The 12,500-nt window shown below is 50.4% G+C and overlaps 1 protein-coding gene across 1 annotated transcript in view; it reads left to right on the top strand.

Moving 5' to 3' along the window:
- The window catches only part of arid5b (AT-rich interaction domain 5B), a 74,546-nt gene that overhangs the window by 59,055 nt on the left and 2,991 nt on the right, over nucleotides 1–12,500 (top strand). Inside the window, exons 8-10 of the mRNA XM_056608949.1 lie at nucleotides 1–84; nucleotides 9,732–9,948; nucleotides 10,201–12,500. The exon at nucleotides 1–84 is cut by the window's left edge and continues 14 nt beyond it; the exon at nucleotides 10,201–12,500 is cut by the window's right edge and continues 2,991 nt beyond it. Of these exons, the coding sequence (XP_056464924.1) occupies nucleotides 1–84; nucleotides 9,732–9,948; nucleotides 10,201–12,324 (2,425 nt within the window). The 3' untranslated portion in view covers nucleotides 12,325–12,500. The remainder of the gene's footprint in view (nucleotides 85–9,731; nucleotides 9,949–10,200) is intronic.

The raw sequence follows: 12,500 nt of genomic DNA, 5'->3' as shown, positions 1-12,500 counted from the left end.
GCAGTGGAAGCACGTGTATGACGAGCTGGGCGGGAACCCCAGTAGCACCAGCGCCGCCACGTGCACACGCAGGCACTACGAGAGGTGAGCTCCACGCACCGCCTGGTACACGCCGCTGTGCCCATCTCACTGAGTCCCTATACCCTCCAACTCCAAGCTGACACTCCCTGAGTCACCCCCCCCCCACCCCCCCCGGAATGGGGGAGCGGTCAGAGCCCTAGTGCCCGGTTCTCCGCTGTTGGCCGGTTGAGATGCAGACTGTGTTGCTACATTTGGGAATGCATTTCCAAATGGACTCTCAGGCTAATGCATCCCCCCTCCACATGACAGGCAGTGTCAACATCCCGTCTGGGTTCATTATTAATCTCAAACGCTGTTTATCATCAGTCATTAGTTTATTGCTCATATTTGCCATGGCAACTTGAAACACTCAAATGTGAACATAGTTAAATATATGATCATGTTATTTATTTCAACGATCCCAGCTGCGTTCTGCCCATGTTCTGCATGTCAACCCGAAACAAGAGCAGACAGAACCACAGAGCGCCACCTTTGTTATCAGAGTGGGCAGCTCTGATTGGGTTAACGGACGCGTTCATCACGGTGAAAACATGCTGGGGAGGGCGGGGGGAGGGGTGTAATTGATTAATCTTGTCTGACACAATGGAAGATATTGCACTGTGGAGAACAGACGTGCATTCCAAAGCAAACATCCCGAGGTGATGAGATTCAAACGATTAACAAATACTCCAATGCTTCAATTTAATATAAAAGATAAATAAATATATCTATAAAATAGATTAGAGATATATTTAAAACGGCTCATATTATCTATTATTTATAGAACATTTGCAATAATATGAAGTACTAGGACGTGAGATGCGTTCCTCTAATGTATTCATCTAATCAGTCAGTCAGACACTGCAGCATTTCTGAACCTCCGCATAACCATCATCACTCACATGGTTTTACTGAACCAAAGCAAACATATGGATACCGTCCTGGGGGAACCGGGGAAATATGCTGAAATGCACACATGCACCACACACACACATGCACACGCACACACTTACATGCACCACACACACACACACACACACACACACACACACGCTGAACATCAGTCCCAAGGTTAAACAAATGGTAAAATATGATCTTATTGTAGCAGAAGATAACCAGTCACTCATAAACCATGCCGTCCCCGTATGACTGCATACTGCTGCTAAGCCGTGTGTGTGCGTGGGTGTGTGAGCGCGAGCGCGTGCGTGTGCATGTGTGTCTGTGCGTGCGTGCGTGTGCGTACACAGGCACTTACCTGTCTGTGAGGAAGCAATTTCCAAGCAATACCATTTGACAGGACTTAGGTCACTACAGTATATTGCATGTAAGTAGATAGAATAAAGTCAATATTAATAAATAAAAGAATGGGGGAAGGGGGGAGAGGGGGCAGCTTGAAAGCAATTTTATTTTATGTCCCAGCTGTTTTCTGTCTCTATTTATTTTTCATGAGATGGAATTATGACTGATTATGCAAATGCAGTGCAAGGTCTTTTTGATGCGGTCCGAGGCAGTAGAGGGTGGACGGGTTCAGCTCATGTCGTCTTTCCATATCCTGGCAATGTTTCCGCACCGTGGGCATTTCTCCTGCAGCTCATTTTGTGTTTCTACAACCCCGGCATTATCCTAAAAAGGCCATGTCTGTAAATTCTTCATCTTCATTCACCATTGAGGATTTTCACACCATGTCGAAAAAAAAAAGAAAAATACATATTTTGTATAAATTGACAGCTTGCAAATTCTTCCTTGTGTATCTCGCTCCCGGACTGTCACTGACGACGGTCCCAAAGCCCGGCGGGATTCATAACAAGCGTACCACACATGCAGTGTCTGTGGGGCATAGAAATGCCTTGTAGAGCCAGATGTGGAGTAAGGCTCCAGCTCCTTACTCAGGTGCCAGGCATGGCAGGTGGGGTGGGGGGGTGGGGTGGGGTGGGGGGGCAGGGCCTGGAGCTGGCCAGAGGTAGATATGCAGGGGGAGGGCACTGATGTGTGACCACTGCTAGCCTAGCCTTTTCCCTCTCAGGCCAGCGGGGGAGACGCTGAGAGAAAATAATGCTGAATCAATACAAAGCAATAATATCCAGACACTGCAGTGTGGCTATCAGGCTGGTGGAGGGGGAGGGATGGAGAGAGAGGGGGGGGGAAGGTATATAGCGAGAGAGAGAGAGAGAGAAAGAGAGAGAGAGAGGGAGAGAGAGAGAGAGAGAGAGAGAGAGAGAGAGAGAGAGAGAGAGAGAGAGAGAGAGAGAGAGAGAGAGAGAGAGAGAGAGAGAGAGAGAGAGCGAGAGAGAAAAAGATAGCAAAGAGAATGAGGGGGGGATGCAAACAGAGAGAAAGCGATACCTATGTGAGGGAGAGAATTGTGAGAAAGTTTGACAGATAGTGGGGAGAGAGAGGAGAGAAAGAGATAAGAGAGATAGAAAAGTGAGAAGGAGCAAGTGAGGGTAAAAAGAGAGAGAGGGTGAGAGAGGAGAGAGAGAGAGATAGAGAGAGAGAGAGAGAGAGAGAGAGAGAGAGAGAGAGAGAGAGAGAGAGAGAGAGAGAGAGAGAGAGAGAGAGAGAGAGAGAGAGGGAGAGGTCTCCATTGGAGGGAAAGAGTTTTAGCTGAGTCTTGGTGTTTGGGCTGCTGCTCGCAGGGCAATTAGCTTCATTGTATTAACTCAGCAAACACAGGCATTCTCTCTGCATGATGAATGAGGCTGTTTGTGGGGCGCGCTCAAGTGTGTGTATTTGTTTCCCAAAGGCGTCCTTGCCCCCCCCCACCCCTCCGACACAAACACACACACAGTAACACACACACACACACACACACACACACACACACACACACACACACACACACACACACACACACACACACACACACACACAAACACACACACACACACACACACACACACACACACACACACACACACACACACACACACACACACACACACACACCTCCCCTCCCTCTAATCATTAGTCAATGTGCAACAAAAAATATAGTTCACACTGAAGAAGTACAAACCGGAACAACATTTATCGCTTGTCTTGGACGAGAACGGGGAAAGTCGGACAAGGAGAATATTCAGGGACCGGGTTGCTTTTCATATATACAGAATACACAGTCCTGCAGAACAACGCTCTCTCGGTCTGCATTCTGACATTAAAAGAAGAAGCCTTGAATGTCCTCCGTGTGTTCAGCTCTCTTCTTAAATGACCCGTATTATGCCGTCCACTCGTCTTAATAATAAGATGATATGAAATTGTTGCCTAGGAGATGTTATTGTGAGCGATAGAGCGATGTGGGGGAATATAATCACTATGTTTATGTTGTCCGTGAGCGGGCAGGAACCACTCACCGTAATGGAGTAGCGCAGCTCGAATTGAGCCGACGATAACCTTAGCTAATTGTCATCTCCAATGTTACCGGTTTTGAGTCGTCAGGGCCCATTCATTAGTGCACAGGGGGGTAAAAAATCAATGTTGAAATGTCCGAGGCAAGGTCTGGCGCACTAGCTAAGGGGAAGCTTTAATGATATTTATTTAAACCGTTTCCCCAGATTAGCTGTCAGGGCCCAGCGCTCTGAATTAAAAATGAGGTCATGGAAAAGATGGCATCAATAACCTTGAAATAGACTGCCTCTTTTGCTTCTGTGTCGCGCCACTTTCTCTCCACACGACTCTCTCTCTCTCTCTCGCTCTCTCTCTCCCTCTCGCACTCCTTCATCTGTTCCTCTCTCGCCCGCTCTATGGATTCTTTCCTTATTCCACCTCCCTCCCACCCTCTGTTTTTTCTCTCGTCCTCCTCACTGCGATATGTGTCCCCCTCTCCGGCTCTTTCCATTACCTGGCGTTCTCTCGCTTCGACTCGCTTCTCTCTCTCTCTCCCTCCCCCTCCCTATCCCTCTCTCTCTCTCTCTCTCTCTCTCTCTCTCCCCCCCTCTCTCTCCCTCTCTCCCCCCCCCGTTTGTTCCCTCCATGCTGTTTCTTTCATTATACAGGTCAGCGCCTTTTAGCGGCTCCTACATATTTAATCTCCCTGCTTCCCTATGTGATCTCTTGTTACGGAAACATCCAGCTTTTTCTTTCCTTTTTTTGTTATCTCTCTTCATTCTTCGCCTGTTACAGATTTTAATACCTCACCATGCCTTGGCATTCTAATGTAATTGCACAAGGGGTTGGCAGGAGGGTGTGTGTGGTTGTGTGTGTGTGTGTGTGTGTGTGTGTGTGTGTGTGTGTGTGTGTGTGTGTGTGTGTGTGTGTGTGTGTGTGTGTGTGTGTGTGTGTGTGTGTGTGTGTAGGGGAGTGGGGGGTATATCCATAGCAACAGAGAAGCAATTTAGAATAATTTGCTATTTAAAAACTAAGGTTTCGGGCCAGAGGAACCCAAAAAAAAACACAAAAGAAGAAACAAGAAAACAGACGGAGGGGGTTAGGATGAAATCATTTCATCTTTAAAGCATTTGATGTTTGCCAGAGCCTACATAGACTCTCTCTCTCTCGCTCACTCTCCGCCCGGGAAACGCTCCCCAGCTCAGATTGCGGAGACGTGTATCTCCTTCTCTTTTTTCCCCGACACATGCACGCCATTTCCAATTTTAGTGGACTAGATGTTTTATTGATTCAGCCTTTATTCGTTCCTAGTGGTATTAATGTTCCTCACTTGCAGCGGGGCTGCCGCCGTTCCCCAGACACACAATATATTTCACACTGGATACGTTGTAGGAAACCTTGAGTCAGTGGCCGTGCCGCGCGCAGGGATATAATAGAAAAATAATAGAAGGCTGTTGAAAAAAAACCTCCCGGAACATTGGGGAGATTGTTTTCCGTGATATTTGCCCTTTGATTGGATGTAGATTGTATTGCACCAGTCAGCAGCAGCAGCAGCAGCAGCAGCAGCAGCAGCACAGCATTGTGAAACATCAGATACAGCAGGTTTCCAATGCAGCTTTCCAATCGATGCGGCGCTCTTGTTTTGAAAATACAGTCTATAAAGGGATGACCCTCTGTGCAAAGTAACACAGGGTATCAATGGGCTTGTAGCCGCTAATATCACGTAACCCCGAGGAGGAAACGGGAGAGGCGGGGGCGAGGGACACAAGCGGGATACCTCGTTCTTTACCGCATGTGTAACAAGTGGGCTGTCACCCTTGTTTCCTTTTTCAATAACAATAAGTCCTGATGCATAAAGCTGAGCCGCTGGTGCAGGGCGCCGTGAGCACATCCCCACTGCACCCCTGTAAGCGGGACTCCTTCTCTCTGGAATCTCATGTCTTCCAGCCACAGTGGCTGCACAGCCAGAGCGCTGGGTCTTTCCTAGAATAGCATCCGGCTATTTTAACCATTCAATGCAACATTCTGCCCACCCCCCTCTCCCCCCGCGCAGTAAAGCGGTTCATTGAGCATGCAGCTGATGAAAAGCCAAGTGTTCTGTTCTGTTCTGCCGCAGTCTAACTAATCACAATATGAGGTGATCTCTTTATGCGTGACACAGTAATCAAAAGACTAAAGTCTGAATGTGCAGCCAATGGCTATATATGTGACGTTACACACACATTACACCGTCAGCGTGTGTGTGTGTGTGACAGCCGATCGAACGGAATGGGGCCCATTCAAGTCTACTGAGATGTAAGACCGGCTCGGCATGGCAAATTAAATTAATACCATTTATTCACCAAACGTGAACCGCGGATTTGAGAGAGAGAGAACATGTGTGTGCTATTTATTTATTTATTATAAAAATGAATCGGGGGGGGGTGGGGGCTGTGCTTCACGGTACAGTAAATCAAAAGAGTGTTTTTCTATTCTTCACTGAATGAGAGACAAGTCGTATTAAAAGAGTTGTTGTTCTCCTCGCCACCTCCTCCTCCTGCTCCTCCTGTTTCTCTCTCCGCTGAAGGAGAAGCTGGATGGTGCGGGCAGAGGAGGAGGAGGAGAGCGGGCGGCTAATGAGAGCGCCCCCCCGGGGCCCTTGGGGGTCATTTTAAATCTGCTATTTCCAGGCGTCCACAAAGGACTTAAGTTTTTGGTACATTCCTGCGCTGCCCCCCTGTTTTAACTGCATGAATGAGGGTCACTTCAAGTGGTTTGGAGCCCAGACAAAAGGGAGGCGGGGAGGGGGGGCTTAGGAACACAAATCTTTCCAAATCACGGGAGCCCCTAGAACACGGCTACGTCGATTCACTCTCCTTCTTTATTCGGGTTTTTGGTCGGTTTTATACGATTTTTTTTATTATCATTTGTGGTGTTTTTCTCCCAAAATTCCTCTTCGATTTGTATTTTATAAATGATGTTTGATTATAAGGCTTCTATTCTGTCATGCCCCATCACCACCACCACTCCCATCACTACCATCATCACCACAACCACCACCACCACCACCACAACCATCATTCCCACCACCACCACCATCACCCCCACCACCACCACCCCACGGTCTTGGCATTCTGTGCACTAAATTGTTCGACAGCCTCGGGATATGTCCGCCAGGTTTAAAAAAAAAAAAACACTTTCTTTCCCCTCCCTTTTTATGAGTGGAAGCAGCCCTTGTGATCTTAACACAACACCAGTTAAGAATTAATTTCACCCCGGCTGGGGGAGAAGTTGTTGAAATGGAACGGCCCGCAGGCCTCTTTCCACTGATTTGGTGACTTAAGGCATTTCTTGGATTCCACAACACCCCTGGTTCCTGTAACTCAAAACCTAGATGAGACCAGCACATTGCTGCTGGTAAAGTCACCTTGTTTGTGCCAAGTTGCCGTTTTGAGGCGGAGGTGCTTAGTGTGCAATACCCTGCTTCAATAGAAGCACAGCCATTGCTTAGTTCACAATATGTGTTTTATCAGCTGTGTCATTGTTGTTGTTTCCCCGAAAAGGAAGTTTGAGTCAGAGATGGTTTTTTTTTTGTGTGTGCGTTTTTTACAGCTGTTTCATTAACCATGAGATCACATACTTATCTTTTAAAAATTGTGATTTTTCTATTTATGTTTTTCTTTCCTGGATTCCTTTTTTTTAATCTGGAAAGTGGCTGCATAAACAAAATCAGAAAAAATAATTGGTATGTGGGGATGTTACGGATTTATTGACCTCATAAAAATGTAACCTCTTTCCTCGGTCTTTATTGACGTAAACCACACCCTCTAGTGGTTACAACTATTTAGTACATCTGGCTTTCGCTGAACTATTGCGCCTGCCAACATTCTTGCCCGCCCATCATTCGGGGAAACAGCGTCTTACTCGCGTGTATTTTATCATCCCCACTGTATCATCATGACTGTGATCATGAGTATGTCAAATATACAGGGACTTTTATTACCCCGATCGCAGAAAAATGGGAAGTTTTCAGGGCAGGAAAACACGACGAAAATCAATTTTACAAAGAACAGTGCCCTGTAGGCAAACAATTTTAACTGCTCAATTTAATTTGTTTGTGGAAATCTACACTGTAAGCAGTTTTAATATATATATTGCTCAAAAAAGAGTTGTTGTATTTTGAAGGAGCTGTTTACCCATTTTGTTGCAATCAAAAGAATAGCATAACAAAGGACATATTCACAGTCAGACTCTTGGCGTTGCTCAGGACCATAACCGCACACTATCCTTTTAACATGTCAGTCTGCGTGCTGAAGGGCCTCCAGTGATTTTACTGGCTCCTTCATTATCTGGCTGGGGAACACCCTCCCCCCTCTCCCCATATTGACATTCCATAAAGTTGACCTGGGGCCAGACAGCCTTCTCATTCCCACACACTGATACCAAACACGGTATACATGACACTGCTCGGGCACTTTGATGGCCAAATGGCAAGAGGCTGGACATTTGCACACAGAATGGGATGGAACACACTTTAGACTTGAGTTTTTTTTTCTTTTTACGGTCTCAGGAAATTAATCCCACTGTTTTGTGTTGCAAGCTGTTAGGTTCACAGAGGGATCGGGAACAAAACATTGCCCCACATAAACCTTATTTTACATGTCTGTGAAACGCCAAATACCCGACAGTCAATGTTTATGCTATGCGGTAACGTTTGATATCCTTTTATGTCATAAAATTATCATATCATTGTTATTGTTCCCATAATATATATATATATATATATATATATATATATATACAGCCACTATATTCTATATAGTCACTCTTAAACATAATAATACTGCAGCCCCTCGGTATACATACAGCCTTACAGACAGATTTAGAATTCATTCCTCAATTTTATGCCAAACATTTTTTCTGTCCTCCCTCAATGTTTGTGTTATGCACTCTCTCTGTTGTTCCCTCTCTTTCCCCCCCTGTTTCTCTTTCATTCCTTCCTTCTCTTTTTACTATGGCTGGGCTCTGCCTCTCTCCAATAACTTAAGTCACATTTAATAGTACATTTCCTTTCTTGGCCCGAGGCCTGGGGGCCGGAGCAGCTGTATGAAATGTAGTTTCACCGCTTTGCCTGCCAGCACTTTTGTTCAGAGGAAAAAATAACAGAAAAATCCCACAGAGCCTCTTGAACTCAGTGAGGATTTTTTCTTCTTTTTCTTTTTTTTTCCTTTTGAAGAAAAAGGCAAAAGTACCCGTGATTCATTGTTTGTCTTATTGTGTTTGTTCCTTAAAAGGAATCAAAAGAGAGCTTTAATGGGCACTTGAAGGAAAAACCGTATTCATTCCATCGCCGCTGATTGAGAGAGTCATGCTGTGGTGTTCATCTTGAGAAATGTGTTAAGCGTTGAAATGTTATTCTTGTTTTCTTTAAAGCCGCTGGTTTTTCTCCTCCATGTTCTTAGTTTCTCGGCCCGTGACTATTTCCATCTGCTGTTTGGACCTGCGACAGCTTTCCCCATTACTTTCAAAATTATAGTGTTTTACTCTCATAGTTTAGAAAAAAACTGCTTTTCACATCATAAAACTCCCATTAGTTACGACATCTGATATGAAAGGCTGACGGAAATATAGAAAAAATAAAACGTCACGTGCAGTGAAACCCCCTTACCCTTGCTCTCCTCAAAAGAGCAGTGGTATTTCCATAAAAATGTCAGCAAGTACGGCTTTGATTAAGTCAGAACATAGCTCCGCAGTAATCAGTCACTTCAAATGCGCAGTGTGTTCAAAACAAGGCTTGGATGCCAGCTGTCTTACTGTAACTGTTTTTGTGGTCCGACATGATTAATCACATCGGAAGATTAGATTAGAACTCATGCACACTGAGGATTTAAGAACAAGTACAACTGAGAAACGCTTCAGCTCCGCCAGGGCTGTGCCTCCGCCACCCTCTGACCCCCCCTGGTCATGTGACTGCTCGCTTGCTGAATTGTATGAATGCGGAGGAGGAAGCCTGCCTCCAATACTTTCGGGTGCACACACATACACAAACACACAAACACAGACACACACACACACACGCACATGCACACACAATAACCTATCCACCTGAATCTGGATTTCCCTAAACCAGTGAGATTAAATAGAAAAAGGCAGCTAATGTGTGACAGGTATTAAGGAGAATAGCTGTGCGCCTCCATATTTGTGTACATCGCAGGCGTCTGACTCTAGCAGAGCGGAGGCGTATTATTATTCTTTCTTTTTGTTCCTATTGTTATTAAAACAGGAGATCTTATCCTTCCCACCTTCTTTGCCCTCCTGTGAAACAAATCAACATTGAGCAGGCTCTGAGCTCCTCCTTGTCTCCTCTACAGGCTCCTGCTGCCTTATGAGAGGAATTTGAAGGGCCAATCAGACACTCCGCTGCCCCTGGTCAAAGCCAAGAAGCAGGAGGGCAGCCAGGACAAGGCGGCCGCGGCCCGGGCCAAGGGCTCCGGGGCCAAGAAGTCCAAAGGCTCCCATAATCCCAAGCAGGGGCGGGAGAAGAGGGAGAAGGAGGATGAGACGGAGAAATGCAAGGAGAAGTTACAGGTCAGTACCACCCCAACCCCGATCCCCATGGGAATCTTTTTTTGTTCAGTCTGGGTATTTTTGGGGGTATTTTGTCATTCCTTTATATCTCATTTCATTCTTTATGCTTTGTCATTATCTCATCACTGTCATCTCCTCCTAATGCTGGTTGTTCTCCCGTGAAAACCCCCGAATACCATGAGTGCATCTGGAGGTATCGTGTTCGTCTATCTATGTTCTTTATATCTAAACCCCTGCGGTGACGGTTCCCAGGACTACGACGAGACGGAGGAGAGCGGCGAGCTGGCCGCGGGCGCCAGGCAGGAGGAGGGCCATCTGAAAGAAGACCCCGCCGTCATGGAGGAGGAGGAGTTACACTTCATCCTGAAGAAGGAGGAGTCCCTGGCCGCCACGGACCCCCGCCCCGCCCCGTCCTTCAAGGAGAGCGGCGAATGCAGAGCGATACGCGCCGGCATTGACGCCCCCCCACGCAGACTGTCCAGCCCCCCGCCCGCCATCCTCCACGAGAAGCTCCCCTCCGAACTGCGGCCGGAGCCGGGAACGGTCACCGTGCTCAATCCCCCCCCGTACCTGGCCCATCGCTGGGACCATCCCAACAAAGCAGCTGTGCGGGCGGGGCTGCCCGAGCCCGCGGCCAGGGGGCGGGACGGGGGGGCCGAGGGCCACGGGGGAAGGGTGGGCAAGGTGCTGCCCATGTTCAAGCAGCCGGCGGCAGACAGACAATCCGGGGACGCCTCGGGGCCCGACTCCCTGCCAGAGAAAAGAGACTATGGGGTCCCGAGGAGCGAGGTGCACCTGTCCCCCCCGCAGCTCACCGCATACTGCAGCGCGGGCCAGGGGGTGATGTCCCCCCTGGCCAAGAAGAAGCTTCTCTCGCAGGTGTGTGACACCAACCCCTTCTCCTACACCCCCCCCTCGGCGCCACTCCCTCCCCCGGCGCTGCCCCTCCCTTTCCCGCCCCCCTCGTTTCCCACTAGCGAGCGCGACCGGGAGAGGAGGGCCGGCGCCGGGGGGGAGGCGGTTGGCGTGAGGCCGGGTGACGTCACTCACGCCCCCCGTGTGAGTGACGTCCCCCCGGAGGTGGCCACCGTCTTCAGGCCGTCGGTCATCCAGCACGCCCAGAGCGCCAAGCCCCTGCACCCGGCGGCCGGCGGCGACCAGGCCGAGAGGAACCCTCTGGGCGAGTTGTCGGGGCCCTACGCCTGCCGGACCAACCACCACCTCCAGCCGCAGGTCTCCCCCCCCTGGCAGCCCTACCTGCCCCAGCCCCCTGCCCAGAACGGGGCGGAGAAGCCCGGGGAGAAGCTGCTGCACGGTGGGCCCCCGGCGCCGTCGCACAACCCCGGCTACGTGGCCGACTGCTACTCGTCGCCCCACCTCCACAGCCTCTACCGCCAGACGGAGAACTGCCTGAGCCACGACCGGATGGCTGGCCAGAAGAGGGGGCATTACGTCCGCGATGGCGAGGGCCGCGAAGGCTTTGTGTGCAGCGGCGTTGGCCTGGAGTGCGAGGGCCTGGCCTTCAGGTCGCACTACGGGGACCGGACTCAGACGCACGGCGACGGGCGCCACACCGACGACCAGCCCCGGGACTTCACCATCGCCAAGCCTCTCTCCCAGAGGCTGTCCTCCTTCTCCAAACCCCCGCCCTTCTGCAGCCTTCAGTATCCCATCATGCACCAGGGCGGGCTGGACTCCCACCCCAAGGCATGCAGGGTCCCTCCCATGACCGTCTCCTCTCCCAAACCGCAGGGCGGCTCCCCGGACCCCTCGCCCCCGTGCTTCCCCGGCGGCGGGGGCAAGGCCCCCCCGGACGCACCCCACACCAGCCCCTGCCGGCCCCCCTCCAAGCGGAGCCTGGGCGAGGCGGAGAACGAGGGCGCGCCGGACAGGAAGGTGCGTGTGGTGACGCCCATGCACCCGGCCGGCCCGCTCCGCCGGGGCGACCCCGAGGACCTGAAGCCCGCCGAGCCGGCGCACGCCGTGCACCTCAACACCCACCTCCCCGAGGGCCACCCGGCCACCGCCTACCCCTCACCGCTCTACCCGGGCATGTACGTGTCGGCCCGGCCCCAGGACGGTCTGCACCATCAACAGCAGCAGCAGCAGCACCACCCGCACCACCATCACCACCACCACCACCCGGGGCTGCAGTACCTGAAGAGCCAGACGGCGGTGTCCCCCCTGGTGCCCCCCATGGCCTTCCACTCCATGCTGTTCCACCGGCAGCTGCTGGCCACGGGGCCCAGCCCGCACCACTTCTACCGGCACCCGGGAGGGGCGGCGCTGTACGGGGACCTGCTGCACCACCTCTACCCCCTGTCCACCCTGCCCCCGCCACAGCTCTCCTCGGTGCACCCCAGCACCAGACTGTGAGGAGGGAGACGCAGGCGGGCGGAGAGGGAGAGGAGGGGAGAGGAGGGGAGGAGCAAACCGGAAGGAATGACCACCACGTCGAGAGTAGAGAAGAAATAAACAATGTCCTATGTTTTCTTTTTGCTTCCTCTTCGTCCTCTGCTCTCGCGTCCCTCCCTCCCGTAAAGTGACTCATC

Source organism: Gadus chalcogrammus, chromosome 15 (genome assembly GCF_026213295.1).
Source record: "Gadus chalcogrammus isolate NIFS_2021 chromosome 15, NIFS_Gcha_1.0, whole genome shotgun sequence".
NCBI lineage: Eukaryota > Metazoa > Chordata > Actinopteri > Gadiformes > Gadidae > Gadus > Gadus chalcogrammus.
Note: the sequence above shows the minus strand (reverse complement) of the source record. Positions and strands in the feature narration are given on the sequence as shown.